Genomic DNA, 26,789 nt, shown 5'->3' on the forward strand with positions numbered 1-26,789 from the left:
CAGGCCGGAGTTTGAGACCCCTGGCTTAAAAGCTCCCTTAGCTGTTGTAAAATGAATGTAACCTACGGACTCGAGTGGCTTATTGCTTTTCTAAAACTGTTACTATAAATACCTGGCAAAGTTTTATAGAGTAACGGCAAAGCGACGAGAAATTCATATATTTATTCATAGATAATCATTCGTCCGCCAAGTAATATATTTCCTCTATCTGAATGATTTCCAAGAATTCGTTGAGACACAGCTACTTTAACTTTTGTATTAAGTTATGGTAGCGCAGTAACATCAAACAAAATGCAGTCAAGGTGTATGTTTGTGCTGAATTTTACAACGACATTGAACGTGATTCAGCCAATCACAATCAAGGAATGGAACTATCAGTTTCAGAACTGTTACAGCTCATACGCACAGTTGCGTGCGTTGCAGTGCTGGAGACGCATCCCGTTCACTTTACATGGGCTTACGTCATCCGTTGCCGAACTGGATTGTGGATCCGTTGCGTCGCGTTGCATTTTGTCTCATTGGTCTTCTGCTTTAAAATGTGGAAGAAGTGTGGTCTGCACACTGCAATTGCTCCAAAAATATAAACTTTATTACTTTAAAAACATAGCAACGTTTCGATCACCCTGGATCTTCGTCAGGCATGTGGGTAACAGGAAGAGTGTGGCCCATATCACATGACCATTCATTCAGCACCCGCCTAAGCAGGGCACCCAAGGGTGCCAATCATCATGACTGACAGGCCTATGTGTCAATAATAAAGAAGAAAAGGAAAAAGCTGTATCAATCAAATATTGTATCAATAGGCATAGGCCTATGTGCAGTCTTAATGTTCATGACAAAGACAAATAGAAAAAAGAAAATACAAATTCTGCTTCAAAATGGTCAACTTTTCTAATAATTTTCAATATAAAATAAACTAGCCAGTGGCCACTGATTGACATGAAACTCATTGTACATCATCTATAGATTATAATTTATTCAGAATGGTCATTTTCTCACCATATCAATGTTGTTTTAACCAAACCCTATTGAAATTAATTAAATCAATTGATTCATTCCAGTATTTTTCAATTCAAAGCCATTTTTACTTCACCATTGTGACTTTGAACATATTCACCACCTCCACAATCATCTCTTCAAGTGTGTGCTAGCATATGGCATTTGAGACTAGATATTGCTAAAAAATCTTTTCCGCACTGGACACATTTAAGAAGACTCTTGTCAGTATGTGTAAGTATGTGGCATCTAAGGTTTTTGGATGTTCTGAATACTTTTCTGCAATAAACACATTTGAGGCTTCTCTCCCATATGTATTGGAAAATGATGTTGGAGAGATTGGAGGTATCTAAATACTTTCCCACACTGGTTACATTTATGAGGCTTCTCTCCAGTGTGTACTAGCATATGGCGTTTAAGACTACACATTGTTGAAAACGGTTTCCCACACTGGAGACATTTATGAGGCTTCTCTCCAGTGTGTATTAGCATGTGGCGTTTAAGACTAGACATTAATGAATACATTTTCCCACACTGGACACATTCATGAGGCTTCTCTCCAGTGTGAGTTAAAATATGGATTTTAAGATTTGCAAGGTGAGGAAATGCTTTTCCACACTGAACACATTTATGAGGTTTCTCTCCAGTGTGAGTTAGCATATGGGTTTTAAGATTTGAACGTTTTCCAAAACCTCTTTCACAATGGAGACATTTATGAGGCTTCTCTCCAGTGTGTATTAGCATGTGTATATTAAGATTTGAAATTTGTGAAAAAGCTTTTCCACACTGGGTACATTTGTGAGGCTTCTCTCCAGTGTGTATTAGCATGTGTTTTTTAAGAGTTGAACTGAATGAAAAACGTTTTCCACACTGGACACATTCATGAGGCTTTTCTCCAGTATGTGTAAACTTGTGACGTTGAAGATCTTGGGATGTTCTAAATGATTTTCCACACTGGGAACAATTATGATGGCTTTCTCCAGTGTGTACTAGCATGTGAATTTTAAGGTTTCCAGCCAATCTAAAACCTTTTCCACACTGGGTACATTCATGAGATTTCTCTCCACTAGGTGGCTTCATTCCTTTATTAGGCTCCTCTCCTTTGTGTACAAGCATGTGGCGTGAAAGACTTGACCTGTGTGAAAAACCTTTTCCACACTGGAAACATTTATGAGGCTCCTCTCCTGTCTGTGTAAGCATGCAGTGGTCGACTAGTGAGGGTGTTGTGAATGCTTTTCCACAATGAGAATATTTATGTGTTTTTTTCCGAGACTTCTCCTTTTTCTCCTTTTCGTTCACCCTAACTGAGTGTGTTCGCTGGTGTTTCTCAAGTTTAGTGAGGGTTGTGAAACTCTTCCTGCAGACTGAGCAGTGGTGCAGCCTTCCTTTGAGCTGCAGGTTGAGTTCATCACTCTGTCCAAGGATCTTCAGTCGTGTTACATGTGGGTGTTCAGATACACCTGGAAGAGTAACCACATGGACTTAGAATGACGATAGATGTTTGTAAATTGCTAAGTTTTATTTATTTAACTGACTCAAATAGCTTTACACTCCTACAGACATACGGTCGGACTATTAACTCTGAACGTTTACAGAAAGGCCATAACAAGGGTTGTTTCTCAAGGAAGCATTGCCTAACTTTGTGTTTCAATAGCGTCAAAATCAGTTGGCGTGTTCGACTTCTTCCAGCATTGAACAGATCTGGCTGAAGGAAGCGCATCCGGATTTCATGATTGGTTACACTGATTTTACAGCAACTAATAGGGTCATTGTTAGGGACGACGCACTGTTGGAGTGCCTAAGACAGGGGTCTCAAACTCAAATGAGCTGGGGGCCACTTTGGCTAATGTCATCTGATTGGAGGGCCATGTCAGTGTTAAAGAATAATAATACAAAAAAAGAACCGCTATTTCCTAAAATGCAATGTTTTTCTCAAATACTGTATTTTCAAACACAAAACTACAAACTGAAAGTGCAAGTCTTTTTGTCTATTTTTAGACACCTGTGCTAGCAAACTTAGCTTATGAATAAAATAACGATAAACTAAATATTATACAAATTATAAAAACAAACAAAAAAACATAAAAACAGATAAGCCTATGTGTGCGATTCACACCAAATAAAAATATTTTCCTCTTATAACTTTTTTAAACCTGGCAAACTAGGCGTCAGGGTTAAGAAAGTAACACCATTGGATTTTTATATCAAAATTTCAAAAGGCCATGACTTGAAAGTTGTCAGAGATAAAGACCTACTGTAAATGTAAAAAAATTTGAGTATAAACAAAAGTTTATGAAGGGGGTAAATTTACCCATCTAATTTGCCACTGGATGGCAAGCACCTCAAATTATGCACCTTTCAGTAAATACTGGATGTTGAACATATTTGAGCAGGTTTACTTTCTTTTTTGTCATATTACATAACAAATGAACAAGAAAACAGTAGGCCTAAGATGTATACTATTACTAAACTATTACTAGCCTATAACCACAAGGCCTACAATAAAGTGCCTCCTGGTCAAATCAGTTCCTATCTTTCCTATCCTATCCTTCCTATAGGTGACTTTGTAGTTCTTCAGAGCCCTATTTCTACTACCTCTGCTGTCTGTACCACATCCATAACGGACACCATCATCCCAATTACCACTGCAACCTCCAAGCTATGTTGGGCAGAGGGTCGAAATAAGCATGGTATGCTTAGTGGACACCATCGTATACACGCAAAGACGCACCACCATTCACAGACGCACCGTGATCACTGTCAATAGACGATCGATCATAACCTCCAAAAGGCAGATAATATCTCCTTCAGAATCAGAATAGGTGAATAACATAGCCTACCAAGACTTCATCACACGTGAACGTTTTTCAACATTTAGTGTAGGCCTATTTCTTCTTCAATTTGTGCAAAACTATGGCCTGGATCGCTTCTGCGTCATTACGAACAAATGCACGTCTTCATGTTTCTCGCGTGTAATAGTATTTCCTGAAAACTTTGTGCAGTGATTTTGGGTTTGAATCAAGCTCTGGATGTCTAGCAAATAGTGGAGGAGAGTACAAATGAGATTTGTCACCATACATGGATTTATCGTCTGTTTTAATCAGTATCGTTGTTTGACGCAATTAAAAATAACCTCAAGGGCCGAATTACATTACTATTTTGACATAGGTCGCGGGCTGGATTTTGAGACCCCTGGCCTAAAACCTCCCTTAGCTGTTGTAAAATTAATGTAACCTACAGACTCGAGTGGCTTATTGCTTTTCTAAAACGTTACTATAAATACCTGGCAAAGTTTTATAAAGTAAAGGCACAGCGACGAGAAATGTATTTATTCATAGATACTCATTCATCCGCCAAGTAATATATTTCCTCTATATGAATGGTTTCCAAGAATTTGTTGAGACGCAGCTATATTAACTTTTGTATCAAGTTATGGTAGTGCAGTAAAACAAAATGCAGTCAAGGTGTATGTTTGTGCTGCATTTTACAACGGCATTGAACGTGATTCAGCCAATCACAATCAAGGAATGGAACTATCAGTTTCAGAACTGTTACAGCTCATACGCACAGCTGCGTGCGTTGCAGTGCTGGAGACGCATCCCGTTCACTTTACATGGGCTTACGTCATCCGTTGCCGAACTGGATTGTGGATCCGTTGCGTCGTCTTGCATTTTGTCTCATTGGTCTTCTGCTTTAAAATGTGGAAGAAGTGTGGTCTGCACACTGCAATTGCTCCAAAAATATCAACTTTATTACTTTAAAAACATAGCAACGTTTCGATCACCCTGGATCTGTGGGTGTGATCTGTGTCAGGCATGTGGGTAACAGGAAGAGTGTGGCCCATATCACATGACCATTCATTCAGCACCCGCCTAAGCAGGGCACCCAAGGGTGCCAATCATCATGACTGACAGGCCTATGTGACAATAATAAAGAAGAAAAGGAAAAAGCTGTATCAATCAAATATTGTATCAATAGGCATAGGCCTATGTGCAGTCTTAATGTTCATGACAAAGACAAATAGAAAAAAGAAAATACAAATTCTGCTTCAAAATGGTCAACTTTTCTAATCATTTTCAAAATAAAATAAACTAGCCAGTGGCCACTGATTGACATAAAAACTCATTGTACATCATCTATAGATTATAATTTATTCAGAATGGTCATTTTCTCACCATATCAATGTTGTTTTAACCAAACCCTATTGAAATTAATTAAATCAATTGATTCATTCCAGTATTTTTCAATTCAAAGCCATTTTTACTTCACCATTTTGACTTTGAACATATTCACCACCTCCACAATCATCTCTTCAAGTGTGTGCTAGCATATGGCGTTTAAGACTAGATATTGCTAAAAAATCTTTTCCACACTGGACACAAGAAGACTCTTGTCAGTATGTGTAAGTATGTGGCATCTAAGGTTTTTGGATGTTCTGAATACTTTTCTGCAATAAACACATTTGAGACTTCTCTCCTGTATGTATTAGAACATGATTTTGGAGAGATTTGAGGTGTCTAAATACTTTCCCACACTGGTTACATTTATGAGGCTTCTCTCCAGTATGTATTAGCATATGGCGTTTAAGACTAGACATTAATGAATACATTTTCCCACACTGGACACATTCATAAAGCTTCTCACCAGTGTGAGTTAGCATATGGGTTTTAAGATTTGCAGGGTGAGGAAACGCTTTTCCACACTGAACACATTTGAGGTTTCTCTCCAGTGTGAGTTAGCATATGGGTTTTAAGATTTGAACGTTTTCTAAAACCTCTTTCACAATGGAGACATTTATGAGGCTTCTCTCCAGTGTGTATTAGCATGTGCATGTTAAGATTTGAAATTTGTGAAAAAGCTTTTCCACACTGGGTACATTTATGAGGCTTCTCTCCAGTGTGTATTAGCATGTGTTTTTTAAGAGTTGAACTGAATGAAAAACGTTTTCCACACTGGACACATTCATGAGGCTTTTCTCCAGTATGTGTAAACTTGTGACGTTGAAGATCTTGGGATGTTCTAAATGATTTTCCACACTGGGAACAATTATGATGCCTCTCTCCTGTGTGTACTAGCATGTGAATTTTAAGGTTTCCAGCCAATCTAAACCCTTTTCCACACTGGGTACATTCATGAGATTTCTCTCCACTAGGTGGCTTCATTCCTTTATTAGGCTCCTCTCCTTTGTGTACAAGCATGTGGCGTGAAAGACTTGACCTGAGTGAAAAACCTTTTCCACACTGGACACATTTATGAAGACTCTTGTCAGTATGTGTAAGTATGTGGCATCTAAGGTTTTTGGATGTTCTGAATACTTTTCTGCAATAAACACATTTATGAGGCTTCTCTCCCGTATGTATTAGAAAATGATGTTGGAGAGATTGGAGGTGTCTAAATACTTTTCCACACTGGTTACATTTATGAGGCTTCTCTCCAGTGTGTACTAGCATATGGCGTTTAAGACTACACATTGTTGAAAACGGTTTCCCACACTGGACACATTTATGAGGCTTCTCTCCAGTGTGTATTAGCATATGGCGTTTAAGATTAGACATGAATGAATACATTTTCCCACACTGGACACATTCATGAGGCTTCTCTCCTGTGTGAGTTACCATATGGGTTTCCAGCTTTGAAGGGTGCGGAAATGCTTTTCCACACTGTACACATTTATGAGGCTTCTCTCCAGTGTGAGTTAGCATATGAATTTTAAGTTTTGCAGGGTGAGGAAATGCTTTTCCACACTGAACACATTTATGAGGCTTCTCTCCAGTGTGAGTTAGCATATGGGTTTTAAGATTTGCAGGGTGAGGAAATCCTTTTCCACACTGGACACATTTATGGGGCTTCTCTCCAGTGTGAGTTAGCATATGGGTTTTAAGATGTGAACGTTGTCCAAAACTGCTTTCACAATGGAGACATTTATGAGGCTTCTCTCCAGTGTGAGTTAGCATATGGGTTTTAAGATTTGAACGTTTTCCAAAACCTCTTTCACAATGTTGACATTTATGAGGCTTCTCTCCAGTGTGTATTAGCATGTGTATGTTAAGATTTGAAATTTGTGAAAAAGCTTTTCCACACTGGGTACATTTATGAGGCTTCTCTCCAGTGTGTATGAACATGTGGGTTTTAAGAGCTGAACTGCATGAAAAACATTTTCCACACTGGACACATTCATGAGGCTTTTCTCCAGAATGTGCAAGCATGCAGTGGTTGAGTAGTGAGGGTGTTGTAAATGCTTTTCCACAATGAGCATATTTATGTGGCATTTTCCGAGACTCCTTTTCGTTCACCCTAACTGAGTGTGTTCGCTGGTGTTTCTCAAGTTTAGTGAGGGTTGTGAAACTCTTCCTGCAGATTGAGCAGTGGTGCAGCCTTCCTTTGAGCTGCAGGTTGAGTTCATCATTCAGTCCATGGATCTTCTGTCGTGTTACATGTGGGTGTTCAGATACACCTGGAAGAGTAACCACATGCCCTTAGAATGACGATAGATGTTTGTAAATTGGTTACATTTTATCACGTATGATTTATTTAACTGTCTCAAAATAGCTTTACACTTCGATAGTAGCATAGATGGGGTCCCTACAGACATACGGTAGGACTATTAACTCTGAAAGTTTATCAAGCCAATTAACGGACGGCACCAGCCAATCAAATTACGTTTATACTTCAAGTCATTTGCATAGCTACCGTCGGGAACACCCACTGGCATGCGTTGACGGAACGCAACTGTGTGTATGAGCCGTTAGTGCGGTTGTAGTGTGACTGGCTGGGACACCTGCACCGTACGCCGGCAACCCGGGTTTGATTTCCGCCATGTGGTCCTTTCCAGATCCCACCCAGACTCTCTCTCCCATTCGTTTTGTATAATATAATATACAAAAAAAAAAGAGCCAAGTCTATTCCCCCATAGACCTTTAGAGGTAGTGCAGTTTCTGTATCTATGGGAGTAACTATGTACGTAATGGGTTTATATTTCATGATAAAATAATTACTCAGTGAATGACTCCTCTGTGGAATATCATTAAAAGAATCACATCAGTATATTTTATTTAGCAACAATTCAAGTTTACAATGGTTATGATCATTTCTTTCTACAATCAGTGCCATCTTGCTATGAACAACTTGGGCAAATAGACAAAAAACTAATAAAGGACATTATCAAAAAATAATACTAAAATAATGTAAGAAAAAAGCCAAGATATGAAAATAAAAAAGTACATGTCTTGCAACTCATAATTATGTTATTGCAGTTATTTCACAGAAAATATCCTGCTTCCCCTGAACACAGCACATTTGTTTTGGAGCCGAGGAAGTAGTAAAAGGCAAAGACTGACCAAGTAATCTTTCATCGCTGAATGTAGGGCTAATGGTCATACTAATCCGAGATAATATTTGGTCAAGGGCTAGCTAGCACTCCCCCAATCAGATTGGTCATTGAGGCCGACTGCCAAAATGAACGCTTACGGACGCACCAGGGACACACCAAACAGACTGGAGTCCCCGGCCTCGCCCGACGGCCGATAATCGGCTTGGTGTGTCCTGGTCTTTACATGAACGAGTCTCCCCATTACTAGTTGGCTTACCATAAAAATGCCTTTGAAATGGTTATATGTTAAATTAATAATATGTCTATATTATTAATTGGTTAAGGCTGCTCTCCCGTCATTGTGTTTCTTAAAAGTCATATAATCTCAACATATACTAAAATCATACTAAGGCTAACCGCTTAAGAGTCCACATCAACGGGGCCTAAGCATTTGTTCGCAAAGCCTATATACAGTAGGCTACCCTCCAGAATTATTGTCACCTCTGCTAAAGTTTACTAAAAACCGGTATAAAAAAAATAGTCTGTTGGTGATTTATTGTAATCTCACAATGAAAAAAATTAGGAAAAAAACAACCTTGAAGGGAAGCAAATTTATTTTGAGAAAAAGGAAAATCTCATAAAGAAATAAATATTTTTAACGAAAACACGTTGCTCACAATTATTGGCACCATTGAAAAATCTTATATACACAGTCCCTCCAAGAAATTTGCGATGTTGCGATCGCAACAATTAACGCAAATTCAGCAAATCCTCGTGAATTCTGGGCGACCTAGCAATTTTGTCCAAACACTGCAACTTTTTTGCAAATTTTACCAATCATGGTTTCCCCGTGAAATTTCACCTACCACAACAGTCCCTTGCGCAGAATATTGAGTCAGATGCCACACTCACTTCTGCAGACACCAGAGACTGCCCTATAACTTGTTCACTCCTCTGCAGTTTTGATGACAATAAATAGAAGGCCAACGTTAATGATCTGCTTTACTTGCATCTCTCAACCTGATGTTGCTAATCTGCCTAGGCTATGAAAGTTCTTGGTTCACTGACATTTGAGTAGGCTACAATATACAACCCATTGGCAAACGTTTACACCTGGAGATGTCCTTTTAGCTCGTGTCATGTTTGCTAGCTTGTGGGCTCAGTTTGTGTAGTGCTACCAAAATCATAGAAATGAATAACATTGTAAGACATTTACCTCTTCTATGATCCAAGAATGATTTCATACGAGTTATTTTTTCACATTTATTTTGACTAATGACAGAAAACATCCCGAATTCCATCCACATATCGTAATGCACTATGCAAAAAGTTATTTCCAGTCGTACCCGAACACAGTGAGATGGAAGTGTTCCAATCCACTTAGAAATGTTATTACGCTACTCTCACGTCCTTAAAGTGGCAGACAGTCAATTAGACTTACACACCACCAATGTAAACAATGTAAACAACATTAAAGAAAAGTGTAGTCTAATAGTTTAAATCAATATGAAATTACTAGATACTTAGTTGGCTATTAGTAATTATACAAGTCACAGAATATGAATTATTAAAAAGATATGAACTTAATATGAATTACAACATATATGAATGTATTGAAACATATGACATGATGCCATCTCTTTAGGGGGCTGTCTTTTTTGGACAGTTCTACGAAAGGTTATACTGCTTTGTGAATTACCCCAGTCAAAGTATTTACACAAATAAAGTAGGCCTACTTTGATTTTCTGTAACCCTTACTATTTACCTTTACTTATCCTTTTTAATAAGCATTTAATTGAAGCATTACCCTCAATTGAAAAATTATTTAAAAAAAAAAAATCAGAACTATTCCCCTCGCAATTTCGTAGCAACAAACAGCTAAAAACACTTCCATCACAATTTTTTTGTCGAAATCAGGCATTTTAGATCGCAACAATCTCAAAAAATCTTCGCGAAATCCTGGAGGGACTGTATACAAAACCTAACAGAAGCATTTTCCTGTCTAATTTCAATTTATTTAAGTTAATCAGAGTGTCTGTGAATTTTCGGAAGTAGTTCATGACTTTCTTTTTCACTATGGTATGAAAATAATGTCACACAGAGGCTAAATCAGTAATTTATCAACATCGGAAAGACAAGAGAATACACAAAATTTAAATAACAAGAAAGTGTGTTGACATTCGTAAGTCAGAGAATGTCTGAAAACTAGGTACTTTGTTGAAAATGCCTATATCTACAGTTAAAAAAATGATTAAAAGGTTCTAATCATCTGGAAATGTGACAAACATGCTTGGACAAAGGCCCATAGTTATCTTGCCCCCACATACAGTATGGAAGATGGTAAGATGGGCAAAAAACTCCATAGGAACCACTGTTGGAGTTAAAGACAAAGGTATATTCTTGGAGTCACCAAGTCCCCCAAAATATCTTCAAAAGTGACCTCACTACTAATAGATTATTTAGAGGGCATGCCAGGTAAAAGCCTGTCCAGTCATATAATTACCAATGTAAACGGCAGGAGTTACTGAATGGTACAGTGACTTTGTTTGGAAGTGTGGTCTATTGGTAGATGAAATGAAAATTGCACTCTTTGGCTAGAAACATGTTAGGTATGTTAGCTGTACATAGAAGAATGACTACTGAAAAGAACCCCATGCATAATGAGAATTATGGTGGAGGGGCTGTGCTATTGGGTGACTGTTTTTATTCTCCAAGGCCTTAGGGACCTAATTAAGGTGCATGGTATCATGAACACCAAGAAAAACCTGAACATTTTCAAAGGAAATCTATCAATCTCTGCCAAGACACTAAAAGTTCATCAGGTCAATGAACCACAACAAATGTCCAGATTGAAACAAATATGGTTTACTGAATGCAAAATCAAGCTTCGGGCATTGCCATATCAGTCCCCTGATCTAAACTCCATAGAAAAACAGTGGGGTGAGTCAAAGAGGAGAATGCACAAGTGTGGACCTAGGAATGTGGACGATCTAGGGAGATTTTGTGAAAATGAATGGTCTTAAATCCTTTGCTTTGTATTCTACAACTTTATGGGGTGTCACAGGATAATATTACAAGCTGTTTTATTGGCAAAGGCAGGCTTAAGAAGGTATTACAAGCAGGGGTGCCAATAATTGTGAGCAACTTGTTTTTGTTAAAAATATTTATTTCTTTGTGAGATTTTCCTTTATTCAAAATAAATTTGCTTTCCTTTAGGTTGGATTTTCCCTATTTTTTCATTGTGAGATTACAATAAATCACCAACAGATTATTTTTTATACCGTTTTTTTAGTCAACTTTAGCAGAGGTGCCAATAATTCTGGAGGGTACTGTACAAAAGTATTTCTGATATATTGCTGATTGGATCATAAACGGCCACAGCAACGAAGACTGTTTAAAGAACTTTGTGCTGTATTCTGTGTATGAAAGGTGCTATACAAATAAAGCTTATTATTATTACCATAAACACGGCTTTGAAACTGTTATATGAACAATTCTCCATATTATTATATAGTTGGCTTCAAAGCTGTTACAGGGTAGAACACTTACTTATTTTGGCAGTGTGTGCAATCATATGCTTTTTGCTTTTGAAGATTTGAGTAAATTCTAAATGATGTTTGAATGATCACACTTTGATCATTTATGAGGCTTCTCTCCAGTGTGTATTAACATGTGGGTTTTAAGATTTGAAATTTGTGTACAAGCTTTTCCACACAGGGTACATTTATGAGGCTTCTCTCCAGTGTGTATTAGCATGTGGGTTTTAAGATTTGAATTTTTTGAAAAAGCTTTTCCACACTGGGCACATTTATAAGGCTTCTCTCCTGTGTGTATTAGCATGTGGGATTTAAGATGTGCTTTTTCTGAAAAAGCTTTTCCACACTGGGTACATTCATGAGGCTTCTCTCCGGTGTGCACCAGCATGTGTTTTTTAAGACCTGAAATTTGTGAAAAACCTTTTCCACAATGGACACATTTATGAGGCTTCTCTCCGGTATGTGTAAGCAAATGGCGTTGAAGAGTGCAACCTTTTGAAAAGGCTTTTCCACACTGGGTACATGTATGAGGCTTCTCTCCAGTGTGTGTAAACATGTGGGTTTTAAGATTTTGAGTTTGTCTAAAAGCTTTTCCACACTGGACACATTTATGAGGCCTCTCTCCAGTGTGTATTCGCATGTGGGTTTTAAGAGCTGAACTTGTTGTAAAAGCTTTTCCACACTGGGCACATATATAAGGCTTCTCTCCTGTGTGTGTTAGCATATGGAATTTAAGATTTGAAATTTGTGAAAAAGCTTTTCCACACTGGGTACATGTATGAGGCTTCTCCCCGGTATGCGTTACCATGTGATTTTTAAGAGACGAACTTTGTGAAAAAGCTCTTCCACACTGGACACATTTATGAGGCTTCTCTCCAGTGTGTGTAAGCTTGTGACATTGAAGAATGCTGGATGTTCTAAATAATTTTCCACACTGGTAACATTTATGATGCCTCTCTCCAGTGTGTACTAGCATATGAAGTTTGAGGTTTACTGACGTTTTAAAACCTTTTCCACACTGAGAACATTTATGAGGTTTCTCTCCCGAATGTATTAGCATGTGTTTTTTTAGTGTTGCCATTTGTGTGAAACCTTTTCCACACTGGTTACATTTATTGGTCTGTCGACTGTGTATAAGCAAGTGGTTTCTAAGAGTCGACATTTGTGAAAAACCTTTTCCACACTGGACACATTTATGAGGCTTCTCTCCAGTGTGTATTAACATGTGTCTTTTAAGAGCTGAACTATATGAAAAAGCATTTCCACACTGGGCACATTTATGAGGCTTCTCTCCAGTGTGTGTAAGCATGTGGTGGTTAACTAGTGTGGATGTCTCCTTTTTGTTCACCCTAACAGTGTGTGTTTGCTGGTGTTTCTCAAGTTCAGTAAGGGCCATGAAACTCTTCCTGCAGACTGTGCAGTTGTACGTTCTTCCTTTGAGCTGCAGGTTGAGTTCATTCTGTCCGTGGATCTTCTGTTGTGTTATGTGTGGGTGTTCTGATACACCTGGAAGATTTACCAAATGCACTTAGAATGACAGACAGATGCCACACCTCCAAAAAGTAAAAATTTCTAGATGAGGAAATATTTGCCGACAAGTAGAATTAAAATGAACTGCATAAGTAAATGTATTAAATAACTATGTATTATATGACTAACACATTACAACACAGAGTGGGTCAGAATGTTCCATATCTGAATAGAATGCAGAGGTAAGGCACAAAAGGCAGTTTAAATGAACAAAATAATTAACTATAATCTAATCTGCAACATGAGTCAGATGAAAATAGAATAATTGTACGGTTATTCTAGAATAGAATAGAGTTTTCTTGTTGTCTATATGCTGAGATCATAAAGCAGCACTAAAAGCACACTACTTGAAGTAATACCACTGCACAGCACTGTGTCCTATTGCGTTGCATTCAGTCAGGACTTTCCCATTTTAAACAATGTAATTTAAAGGAGAAGTTCGATGTGATATTGACCTAAAGTGTGTTGAAACATGATACCGAGTGTGAACTTTTGTCTCATAGCTCATCTCGGCTTGTCCCCTGCACTCCGAAATCTGGTGCTAGTTAGCTGATGCTACAAACAGGTTTTCGATGGGGGTGCTTCGGGCATCGGCCTAGCCATGCAAATAAATCACTGTTTTACACCATTTGCGAGGCTCAAAGTAGCTCCACACTTCATTGGTAGACTTCCGAGGGCCCTGACATTTAAAACAAGACATTGAGAACTTTGAAAAAGCACTCGTAGTTTATTTACATGCATTTCCACAGAATTATTTTTGGAATCTGATCCCTTATCATACCTGTTCATTCGTACTCTTTACTTATCGTGACTAAATTCAAGATGGCAGCGAACTGTAAACTTCCTGAAGGTACTGTCTGTATAAATTGTCTTGTAAATAAACCACGAGTGCTTTTTCCAAGTCTTCAATGTCTCGTTTTAAATGTCAGGGCCCTCGGAAGTCTACCAATAAAGTGTGGAGCTGGTGGAAATGGTGTAAAACAGTGATTTATTTGCATGGCTAGGCCGATGCCCGAGGCACCACCATCGAAGTAGAATCAGCTTACTAGCGCCAGATTTTGGAGTGCAGAGGACAAGCCAAGATGAGCTATGAGGCATTTTGTTTATCTTGTCTCTACTGAAGTTGTGTTTCGTGTGTTAACATTGACATGTCCCCGTGTGCGGATAGGGTAGGCTTTTTACCGTTTAGTCTGTGCATCGGGGCAGTTTAGGCCTGCGACGATGCAAACTGTAGTGATCAGAGTAGGCTGTAGGCTGTAGGCCGTACACACTGTGCGTAGCCTACCATCAGGCAACTCAACCAGAGAGAATTTCCCCTGTGTGTGTTCACACCAAGTTAGCCCATCATAACTTCCCAACTGCTTCACAACTGCGCAGTATCCCATTAACTGCTCGACAATAGCCTATTTACAATTTTCTGTAAAATTTGTAAACAAGTTGTCAAAATCAACTTAATGCACACGCACCTTTTGTTTGAGCAGGAGAGGGAATAATAGCCTAACAAACGCACGCAGCAATTACATTACATTAGTTGTGGGCTAGGTTGCTTTATTTTAGCCTACTATATGGTTGCCTGTTATCAGCACACAATGTTAAAGCAACACCAAAGAGTTTTTTGTACCTTAAAATAATGTTTCCAAAATCGTTTCAGTGATTCATCAACTTGTAACAGGGTGAACGGCACTTCTGCATTCGCTTTGCGGCCCTCTATCGGCTATAACCGCACTATGTAAGTTTGCCAGATCGGGTAGCGGATCTGTAGTTCGATGGAATGAGACATAAGAAACTACAAATTTGACTTGCATCTGATGTCGCAATACATCGCACTTAAATAAATCGTGCAACATATTCTACCTTGTCTGTGGACATCGTTATTTGCAAATCCGGTGCTGGATAAACAAATTGCGTGTGTGCGACAGAGGGAAAGTTCTTTGGTGTTGCTTTAAGCAAAATCACTAACTCAAGACTTCAAGGCTATCATGGATATAAAACATTTTTTGTAAACAACGAAAAGATGGAGGTAGCAAAGGATGGAGGCAGCAAAGCTAGAGGAGTTATTTCAGCTGAACAAGGTAGGCAAAATGCTTGTCAAAACGTTAGCATTACATCTGGATTATAGGCCTACTGACTAATGTTTACTTATGTTAAGCGCACACGCTGTTTAAAGCCATACACAACAGTAAACTAGAATAAAACTAAAAGTAACTTTACCCTTTATAGGGCTGTATAAAGTTATTCAAATGAATAGGTCGTTATTAGGCATTGTTGTTGTATATGGATGTTGTACTAGGCTACTTTTTAGGTGACCAATGCACGAACGAAACCGGGAAACAGACAAATATGTTTAAGCCTTTCAATGTTACGTTGCGCGTGAAGGGGGGGTTCTCTAGATGGGTGTGCTTACCATTCATGCTGGTGCGCCTGATAGTGACTGCTGTTGTCGCGGTAAGCTCTGTTGTCGCGGTAAGCTGTGCTCCTGCCCCTAAATAGGCACAGTGTAGACTAGACCTACATGCTATGGCGCTTGATTTTCTGTAATAAATACAGCCTGTAGCCTAGGCTACTTCGGCAAACCCAGACGGGTTGTGGCATCAGTTTCGCTTTTAAAACGCAACAGTGTAGTGAGAGGGAGAGTGCAGGCAATTTAATTTGCAGCATGACCGACGAACACCCATTGTGCGCACTCTACAAACACAAAAGTGGCATTTTTAGTAGCATTTTTTTAGTATTATTTTTCTCCATCAATCAGTACAAATAAGCATTGGTAGCAATTTTTAATATAAAAATTAATCAAGATAGATCTGGCCAAAAGTGGGCCCTTTGCAGTCGTGGGCCCGGAGCGACCCCCCCCCCCCCCCCCCCCCCGCTTATGAGCATGGAGAGTGGGAGCAGTCCACACAGACACACAACATTATTATTTTAATAAAGTAGCCTATTGATTCTAAAAACGTCGGAAATCGTATCATATTTTGCGTGAAGGCATCCACAATTCCACAAATGGAATGTTCTGGGCAAATTAATGAAATGCTTGTGAGCTCTGTCAAAAACATAAGGCCTGCTGCCTGCAACTGTCTAACGAATCACTTGCTGTAAGTACCAGCTATGAACTTTTTTCAGACGGCCTAGCAAAATGGCAACACAGAACGGCATTTCCACAGAACCAGAAAGCAGAATAACGTTTGACACCAATTACTATTTATCTACTCATAGATAGTGCATACTACTTATCTACTCGTATGACTCGAATGATCGTGCTTCCCTCCCTCATTTACCCCTAAGACAAGAGATATCTGCATTCTTGTGTTGAGGGGGTTAAGCCCCAAATGTTTTCAACTTCTAGCGATGCCCCTGCATATTGATTGAAACTGTCGGGCAGTGTTGTTGATCTGTATGGTTGAAAACTTAAAAACAAATAAAATATTCCGCCTCGTCATACGAGCAGAACTAAACTATGTTTGGGGATATATTACATTCCTGACCACTTTTACAGTCTATAGGGGCCAGTTCATGAACATGTATCACAACTGAGGGGGTGGAGAAATACAGCACGAAATATGAGTAATCACATTAACAGCTGTAGATACAATGAAGTACAACAGCAGCAATATGGGTTTCATATGTTGTTGTTATGCATGTACAAAATGCATCATTAGCCGGTTGTTGGTGGCTAATATGGCTAATGAAATCTGTGATAACAGATCAACAGTAATGGAATTTGTTCCAGGTCCAAGATTTCCTGCGAGTAGCCTACAAACAGGATTCAAATACTGTTCAGGTGAATTAAATGTGTAATTGGTTACATTGTTACGTTCCCACCATTTAAATGAGATGACCGTGTTTCAATGTTCTACTCTACATTTTTTTTTTTAGCAGTGGGGGCAGGCCAGTCATAATTAGCCTAATAATAATAATAATAATAATAATAATAACAACAACAACAACAACAACACGGGGTTCCAGGGGTGACTCCCCTGGGATTTCTTTTCTTGTCTGGTCGCTAATCACACCATTTCAACGCGATTTGAGAGGGACAGGCCCATCTTGTCTGATGCACGTCACGTTACCCCATAGCCTGGGTACCATTCCAAACTTAGTCCCGCCCACAACATTTGAGATCGGGAAGTTCGGTCTGGCATTGCTCTATTGTGGAGCAAGTATGCTCGCCCTATATCGAGCGGACCAATCAAATCGGGCTTTACGATGATGGACAGGTGAGCAACAGTGCCTGGTCTATCACGTCATCTGAGCACGCTTAGATTAGGCTTATGTTTGAAACAAAAACGCTGTGGCTAGAAGGATACATGGCTTTTAAGACCCCATATGGAAAATGCATATTATTTAATGAGGTTTTATCACTGAAAAAGATAATTTCTGAAAACTTTGGCCAAAGTTGAGATGTGGGAAAACTCGTGTTTTCACTTTCATCAAGGAAAAACAGCGCTGGTGTATTGCGACATCCCTCATTCATTTGAAATCTCCGATTGACCACCTGTTCGAGGGATTCGTGACAGTCTTTCCCAGTTGTTTAATATGTTTGTAGCATATCAGTGTTCAACAGAATTATTTTTTTTATTTTTTATTTATTTATTTATTATCAGTTTTTTCCTATCCTAGACCTACTACGTATCTCTTAGATTTCGCTAATGAGTGTTGTAGGCTAGGAGTTATTGACGGCACTAACTTCACAACAGAAAACAATGTTAAGGCATTTGTGGAGAAGGATGGTTTGTGTGTTTTCTTCCTACACCTCACGGTAAGCTATTTCGTTGCTCTGATTGGTTAGGTCTATCCTATTGAGTGCAGAGGCATTCCCCACCTGTATCGGTTCAAACACGCCCCATAATTACGTCCCAATGGAGCAGTATCAGACTCATATTCTGACTAGAATTGAGTATAACTGCGTCAGGCTAGTTATCCCATGCATTAAACCAAATGTGACTGCTTGAATAAATGAAAAACATACTGAACATGGACATCATCATAGTTCACGCCGACAATGAAAACGTTTAGACTACTTGGTTTCTGACAGAAATTACATTTTGTGGCAACATATTTTAGAAACACAACCATGGCCTTTATTTGGTGAACGAGGTGCAAATAATTTCTTTTACTTTCTTAAGTTATTATATAATCTACGATTCACTTTAACCACAAGTGCATACATACAAAACGTTTTGCCGTCACCACATTTACAAATATGTTATAATGCAATTTACCTTATCTACCCATGATACTTTTTGCTTCGAATCGCAGTTGAACGCGCATTTAATGTAACATGCAACATGATTTCCAAGAGTTCTATAGACAGGCTCATTTCTGACATCACTAGACTATTGAAGAAATGAATGACATCAGCAATAGCCTACGCCCAAATTCATCATTCACTAAATGGACAGAGAGACGTCCACTCTCCAAGTTTTTCTTTCGCTTTGTGAAAAAATAGCCAGGCTACTATATAGAAATACTTTGAAATTCCCTTTAAGTGGGATCTGCTCCTAACCTGACTCTCGCCAGATGAATTTCGTTCCGCCTAGCTCCACTCATCCATCTGGGATCGCGCCATTAGAGAGGTGTTTCAGAAGGCTGGTCCTTATCAAAAATCCTTGCATATGATTGGTTATAAAATCTGGTGCCGAAATCACTCACAACAGAAGCGATCCCAGATGGATGTGAGTGGAGCTAGGCGGAACGAAATTCATATGGCGAGTCTCAGGTTAATCTGGTCCACCTTTCCACCAAGTTTTGCAGAAATTGTACCCATGGTTTTTGCGATATTGTTGACAGAAACTATTTGTATAGTGCAACCTGTTAAATATTAGTAGTTCATAAACTCCAACGTAATGCCAATTTAGGTTGAAACTAGACTAAGATGGAACTTACATTCAACTTACGTACAAATGTAATGAATTGTAATGTAACTTGGCAAATGGGCTGAGGTGCAGTGGCTGCAGGACTACAGAGCGAGCGAGAGATGCAAGAGTGGAGAACAGCTCATGCCCTTGCTAGAGATTTTTTTTTTTTTTTTTTTAAAGGGCCAATACAAATGACCTCACGGGCCGGAGTTGGCCCACGGGCTGCCAATTGAATAGCCCTGGTCTAAGAAGAGATAGAATTAGTTTTAGAGAATTAGTTTCACTTTTGAGTTTTTTTTTTTTTAATTCTGGAGAATGTGCAGTATGCAGATGGGGGAATGGATGCAGGAGCGCTAAATGAAGTGGAGGAAATTAGAATGTGACAAATTCCATACGGTTACGGAGATATGAGCAAAAATTTAAATTTGTTGATTGCAGCGCCCCCTATGGACAGAATTCTGTCATTTCTTTTATGAGAGATCATGAATTGATTTGGGACCTAAGGTGAACATTTGGTGCCTGTACCTATTACGGTTATGGCTGCAGATATGGTTTTGCTGCAGAAACATAATAAATACATTAACCCTTAAAGGAGGGAATGTTGAGAAATGAACGTTCTAAAGAATATCTGGGTTCATTGAATTCAACATAGAATTTTAGAACCTTCAATTGTTGCGGAACTTAGAATGTTCAAAAACCTCATTTCATTAAAGGGTTAAAAATCAGAACAAAAACGGCAGCTTCTCTGCTTGGACCCTTAATGGGGAAAAGAGTATGACAACTTTATTAAGTTTTATAAAAAAACACATTTATTTACATTTTTTAATACATACATTTCATATAAAAGATCCTTGTAGAGTTTCCACACTTTTCTTTTGGAACCGAGAGACTAGTAAAAGGTGAAGACAATCTCCAAGGAGCTATATCTACTGACTAAGTAATGTTTCACGATTCTCATAAATTTCAAGGCTGGTTTTCTACCTACAAGGAGCTGCCAGCTAAGCTTGGTATACGTTGGGACAGCCGTGGCCTACTGGTACCGAAGGGTTGAACGTATTACGATTCTCATACATTTCAAGGCTGGTTTTCTGCCTACGAGTAGCTGCCAGCTAAGCTAGGTATAAAACTGTTATATGAACGATTCTCTATATTACAAGTTGGCTTACCATAAAAATGGCTTTGAAACTATTTCAGCAGTGTGTGATTTTGAAGATTTGATAAAATTCTGAATGATTTCACACTTTGATCATTGATGAGGATTCTCTCCAGTATGTGTAAGCATGTGGTGTGTGTTAGGTCTGACATTTTTAGAAAAGCTTTTCTGACACTAGGCACATTTTTAAGGCTTCCTCCCTGTGTGCATTACCTTGTGGAATTTTAGATTTGAAATTTGTGAAAAAGCTTTTTAGATCTGTCCATTTTTCCAGGTCACCGATTACTGATGGTGCGGAAGCCCCCCCCCCCCAAAAAAAAAAAATCATCTCAGGGCATGAACACGGCTGCCAGCAACTCAAGCTAGGTAAAACCGATTGTTTTAGTACCCCCCCCCCCCAACAAAAAAAGTAACAACATTTTAAATTAACTATATACTTTTACTTGATTACATTTTCAGATAGGTATATTGACTTGTACTTGGTTAGGGCTTCGGACTTGTAACCGGAGGGTTGCTGATTCAAACCCCGACCAGTAGGAACGGCTGAAGTGCCCTTGAGCTAGGCATCCAACCCCTCACTGCTCCCCAAGCGCCGCTGTAGCAGGCAGCTCACTGCGTCGGGATTAGTGTGTGCTTCACCTCACTGTGTGTTCACTGTGTGCTGAGTGTGCTTCACTAATTCACAGATTGGAATAAATACAGACAGGATGAAAAAGAGTATATATATACACTTATACTTATTTCAAAGCATTGATGCTTTTACTCGAGTATAATATTTTAGCACTTTTTCTTCCTCTGCTGGACATATTTATGAGGCTTCTCTCCAGCGTGTTTCACCATGTGTTTTTTAAGAGCTGAGCCATTATAATAAGCTTTTCCACACTGGGAACATACATGAGGCTTCACTCCAGTGTGTGTTTGCATGTGACGTGATAAGTTTGACATTGCTACAAAAGCTTTTCCACACTGGACACATTTATGAGGCTTCTCTCCAGTGTGTGTAAGCATGTGTATTCTAAGAGTTGAAGTTTGTGAAAACCCTTTTCCACACTGGGTACAAGTATGAGGCTTCTCTCCAGTGTGTGTAAGCATGTGTATTCTAAGAGTTGAAATTACTGAAAAACCTTTTCCACACTGGGCACATATATGAGGCTTCTCTCCAGTGTGTATAAGCATGTGTCTTCTAAGAGTTGCACTTTGTGAAAAAGCTTTTCCACACTGGACACATGTATGAGGCTTCTCTCCGGTATGTGTAAGCATGTGAAATTTAAGAGTTGTGGATGTTGTAAAAGCATTTCCACACTGGGCACATTTATGGGGCTTCTCTCCGGTATGTATACGCATGTGAAATTTAAGAATTGCGGATGTTGTAAAAGCTTTTCCACACTGGGCACATTTATGAGGATTCTCTCTTGCGTGTGTACACATGTGAAATTTCAGATGTGTGGATGTTGTAAAAGCATTTCCACAATGGGCACATATATGAGGCTTCTCTCTGCTGTGTATAAGCATGTGTTTTTTAAGAGTTGAACTTTGTGAAAAAGCTTTTCCACACTGGACACATTTATGAGGCTTCTCTCCGGTATGTGTACGCATGTGAAATTTAAGAATTGTGGATGTTGTAAAAGCTTTTCCACACTGGACACATTTATGAGGCTTCTCTCCGCTGTGTATAAGCATGTGTTTTTTAAGAGTTGAACTAAGTGAAAAAGCTTTACCACACTGGACACATTTATGAGGCTTCTCTCCAGTATGTTTAAGCATGTGAAATTTAAGAATTGAGGATGTTGCGAAAGCTTTTCCACACTGGGCACATTTATGAGGCTTCTCTCCGCTGTGTATAAGCATGTGTTTTTTAAGAGTTGAACTAAGTGAAAAAGCTTTTCCACACTGGACACATTTATGAGACTTCTCTCCGCTGTGTATAAGCATGTGTTTTTTTAGAGTTGATCTAAGTGAAAAAGCTTTACCACACTGGACACATTTATGAGGCTTCTCTCCAGAATGTTTGAGCATGTGACATTTAAGAATTGAGGATGTTTTAAAACCTTCTCCACACTGGTTACATTTATTGGTCTCTCGACTGTGTATAAGCATGTGGCCTTTAAGAGCCGACATTTGTGAAAAAGCTTTTCCACACTGGGAACATTTATGAGGCTTCTCTCCAGTGTGTACTAGCATGTGTCTTTTAAGAGCTGAACTATATGAAAAACCTTTGCCACACTGGGCACATTTATGAGGTTTCTCTCCAGTGTGTGTAAGCATGTGGTGGTTAACTAATGAGGATGATGTAACTTGTTCACAATGAGAATATTTATGTTGCATTTTGCGAGACTTCTCCTTTTCATTCACCCTAATGGAGTGTGTTTTCTGGTGTTTCTCAAGTTCTTTCAGGGCCGTGAAACTCTTCCTGCAAACTGAGCAGTGGTGCAGCGTTCCTTTGAGTTGCAAGTTGAGTTCATCACTCTGTCCATGGATCTTCTGTTGCATTATAGATCCTTTCAACAATAAAAACAAAAACAATGCTTGAACGTTCTATTTGGTTCCCAATCTACTTCCTCTGCATTAAGATAACATATGGAATGTTAAAAAGGAAGCCTTGAGGGGCCAACTATGATGCTGATAATGGAACTCTTGAAAGGGTCTATATGTGGGTGTTCTGATACACCTGAAAGAGTTACCATAACGACTTAGACGTTTCGCCAACAGACATTACTTACTATAAGACACCCTGAGGCTGGGCATGTGCGATTTTAGCAATGTTATTGCATGCCACATCACACTGTATGAGTAAGTCACATACAATGTAAGTCCCCAAGATTTGTGTGTTCACACTAGGTCTTGATTCATGTGTCCCAAGACCCAATGTGCTATAACTTGACTGCTCACACTATACCTAGAATAGTGTAAGTACTTCAGAAGAATAAGTCATCAAATCACCAAAATGCCAAATGTGCCGTCTTGGCCATATGTGTACCGAAACATCTAAAAACGTGGCACAAGCATATATGGACAAGCAAGTGACTAACAACGTGGTGCAGGCATATAAGGACAAGCAAGTGGCTAAAAACGTGGCGCAAGCATATGGTAGGGGTGTAACGGTTCATGTATTCGTATTGAACCGAAACGGTAAGGGTGTCACGGTTTGGTGCATGAATTTACGCGGAGAATACACGGTATAAAAATACATAAAACTCGTGTGCGGATTAATTAATGTAATGCACAATTACTGTTAAGTATGAGAGTTACGAGAGTTCTTTAGCGACACCTAACGCCAATCTGTAGCCTCGCTTTAGCTCTGAAGCTCTGATTGGCGCCTATGTTATTTTTTTTTATCAGGTCGTCGGTCGAGTCAGTCAGTCAGAGATAGCAGCACTAAGCGAGTGGTGGCGACCCACAAGAGTTTGAGGATCCGCTGGTCTCTTTAAGATCACAAGTTTGAGAACTTCAGTTACAGTAGTACAGGCGAGAGAGTGGTGGATAAGAAACTGTGTGTCGGCGTTGTTCAGCAGTTGTTGGGTATGTGAGTGGAAATATATCAAACATGCTTCACATATTCAAAGCCATCACCCAGATAGGCTACCAATCACTGAAACGAGAAAAAAATAACTTCCCCTGCGCTTCACCAGTCTTTGGATACACATACAAAACAAGCCAAAGCCTATGGCTTAAATTAAACGATTTCGTAATGACAGAAAGCTATGTAAATCACGTGGTAATTACCTTAGGGTAGGGTATGTTAGGGTAACTTGTAATTCTCACATGAGGAGCTGGTAGTGTTAAGTGCATAGACGGTAAAAGAAAGTGTCAACACTAAACAGGCTAATAAACAAACTATGCTACGGTGAGTTAACGTCGAAGGGCAGTCACGTGACTTCTAGTTGTAGTCTGTTTATGAAATGAAAGGAGCAATTTCGTTTTTTTAAAAGAAGGCAAAATAGTGTGATATTTTCACAGTTAGTAGATTATTACTGTACACACACTGAAAAATATTGAGGCAAATTGTAGAACCTTCCCTCCCACCCCGACTCTCTCTCCCACTCACTTCCTGTCATTCTCCACTATTCTGTCAATTAAAGGTATAAAAGCCCTATAATAAAATAATATAAAATATTATTATTTTAAAATAATAAGAATCGATGCAGTTCATGAATGGAAAGCATTGAAAGATTTTTTATAATTTGCTCAAGGTGCACATTCAATTTATATTATCAATCATCATGGTAATGGTTGTCAATTAGGTAACAAAATGTGTGAATATGATTATCTAAACTGAGGTCTGTTTCATATACTGTATTGAAATGAAAAAAGAATAGTCTACATTTCAGTCAAACACAGCAGCCAAATACAACATAAAAATACATTTTTATAGACTTTACAGATTTTATAGAGTTATATCTGATTGTTTTAATGGAGCTGTAGCCTTGATGAGGTAAGATAATACCGAAATAAAATAAAACAGTGCTTAAGACACTCTTGGCCTTTTCTCATATAGGCCTAGCCTACAAGAATAAAATAGGCCTACAAATCAATGAACTCTCTGGGCTTATTTTGTTCCAACAGTAGACCCTAATGCAGAAACCTAAAATGCCACAAGTCTGAGTGAATATGAACAAAATCATTGGCTAATAATTTATGCATCGTTTTAGCAGCAAGGGCCAAATTATTATTTAACATTAAGGAAATCCCTTCATCAAAGGTAAGGCTACTCTACAGACTATCGTTGCTGTTTAGGAATGCTATAAGTGCTTAATTTCGCGCTGGATTTCGAAAAACAAAAGCCGACCGAGTGCAATTTGTCACATGGCAATGAATGTAACCAAAAACGAACTGCATTACCCACAATTTTGTGCCACGTATAGTAACCGGAAGTGGGATGGACGCGCTGCTTGGAACGTAAATGAGAGTCTGAGCGAGCAGAAAAGGTTGTGCACCGATTCATAACAAGTAAATCGATATAACAACCGGTTCATTTCAGTTTTTTTCCCGATACAGGGCTTCATGTATCGATGTAGCCGTATCTTACACGTTAAAAACGGATACCGATACGTATCGTTTAATCTTTACACCCCTAGTGTTAAGTGCAGTTGGGTTTAAGCGTCAGAGGTTAGGGGTGGGCCAACATCACTAGAGGTTAGGGGTGGGCCTACATCACTAAAACGCCGTGTTTGGGTGGCCAGAGAGCACAAGGAAAATGGGGTTTTCAAAAGTTCTCGCCTTGGAACCAGTTTTCAAAAGTTACCGTTTTTGGTCACTTAAAACGCCGTGGTCATGTAGAAGCAAGGTAGCCTACAAATCTAGACGGACCCTAGCGGCAGCAAATTACATTTGCTGCCAGGGTTAGTCTAGCAACTCTCTGTTGGCTTGTGAGCTGGAAAAATTAAACTTCTATCAGGCCAATCAAATCGTGTATAGAGACGTTAGGCGGGCTTAACATAATGATTGATGGCAGAGTTGCAACGGTTTGGCTTGAATTCCCTGCTGCTTGAAAACAAAGAAGATGGATGTTGCTGTTGGCGAATAGCGAGTTTAAGCTTTTTTAAAGTTTTTAAAGCAGGGGTCTCCAACCTTTTTGGGAATGAGGGCTACCTGAGGACCCGAAATCATATGGAGGGCTACTCATTTGAAACAAACATACAGTCACCCCTTTTTTGCGAGGGTAGTCCTCCTAAATAATAGGCCTACGAGATTTGTACTTTTAAATTATCAATATTGTGTAGGCCTATGCAACACTACCAACATTTTTGTTCAGTTTGTTCATTTCAAAGTTTGCATGGGGAATCTAATCTATTTTTTTTTTAACAAGTTTTGTGCAATTAATAATTTGGGTTAAAATTTGTACCCAATTTATACCCACCCACCATTATGAATTCAGGGGTTGTTTGAGTTCTGATTTCAGTGGACAATTCAGTTTTAACATTTCAATAGTAATCGCCCACACCACCCTAACATATGAAAACTCCTTTTAAAGTTATTGCACCCCTGAAATCTCTCCATGATCTGACAAAAAAGGTAATGCATAGTCCTGCTCAGTCATGCATGCCACAACATTTTCAGCGCTATTAAACGGCAGTAGCCTACGGAGGAGAAAAGGCCTGTGAGCTAAAGCAATTGTTTTTCAGTTCTTGAACAATCATGTAAGAACCGTATTTGACGAACATGGAATGGCCACAGAACTTTTGCAAAGATATGCTTCCATTGGCTAAACCAGACGAGCTAGTTTTTCCCCCTTTACTGTCTATGCGTGCGAGCAGCGTGTATGCGCTCCGCTTCTGTTGTTGTTTAAAGACTGAATGGGAAACGGATTTGGAGCCAAAGGCTAAAATTTAACGCAGCTACAATTTGAAAAGATATCACCAATATCAATTTAATGTTACAGATGTATGCCTACATACATTCTTAAAATGGTTCTG

The 26,789-nt window shown here is 39.0% G+C and overlaps 2 protein-coding genes and 1 long non-coding RNA gene across 9 annotated transcripts in view; 1 reads left to right on the top strand and 2 right to left on the bottom strand.

Moving 5' to 3' along the window:
• The window catches only part of LOC121718880 (gastrula zinc finger protein XlCGF57.1-like), a 168,201-nt gene that overhangs the window by 11,113 nt on the left and 130,299 nt on the right, over positions 1-26,789 (bottom strand). The gene's annotated exons all lie outside the window — the stretch shown is intronic.
• Positions 568-26,789, bottom strand: part of LOC121718803 (gastrula zinc finger protein XlCGF57.1-like) — a 29,851-nt gene continuing 3,629 nt past the window's right edge. Inside the window, exons 3-6 of one of the 7 annotated variants that reach the window (XM_042104030.1) lie at positions 21,214-22,874; positions 12,655-12,730; positions 6,214-6,535; positions 568-2,131 (exon numbers count right to left, since the gene is read on the bottom strand). In XM_042104030.1, the coding sequence (XP_041959964.1) occupies positions 1,246-2,131; positions 6,214-6,535; positions 12,655-12,730; positions 21,214-22,874 (2,945 nt within the window). In that variant the 3' untranslated portion in view covers positions 568-1,245. Of the gene's footprint in view, positions 2,132-6,213; positions 7,451-11,618; positions 13,348-19,990; positions 20,676-21,165; positions 22,875-26,789 lie in introns of those variants that run through there. The other 6 variants (XM_042104029.1, XM_042104031.1, XM_042104033.1 and 3 more) reach the window with 6 other exon arrangements.
• Positions 1,586-5,697, top strand: LOC121719105. The gene is made up of 3 exons (XR_006034167.1): positions 1,586-1,631; positions 1,716-1,740; positions 5,654-5,697. It is a non-coding gene; the product is annotated as an uncharacterized LOC121719105 (long non-coding RNA).

The sequence above is a fragment of the Alosa sapidissima genome, chromosome 9 (genome assembly GCF_018492685.1).
Source record: "Alosa sapidissima isolate fAloSap1 chromosome 9, fAloSap1.pri, whole genome shotgun sequence".
In the NCBI taxonomy this organism is placed as follows: Eukaryota; Metazoa; Chordata; class Actinopteri; order Clupeiformes; family Clupeidae; genus Alosa; species Alosa sapidissima.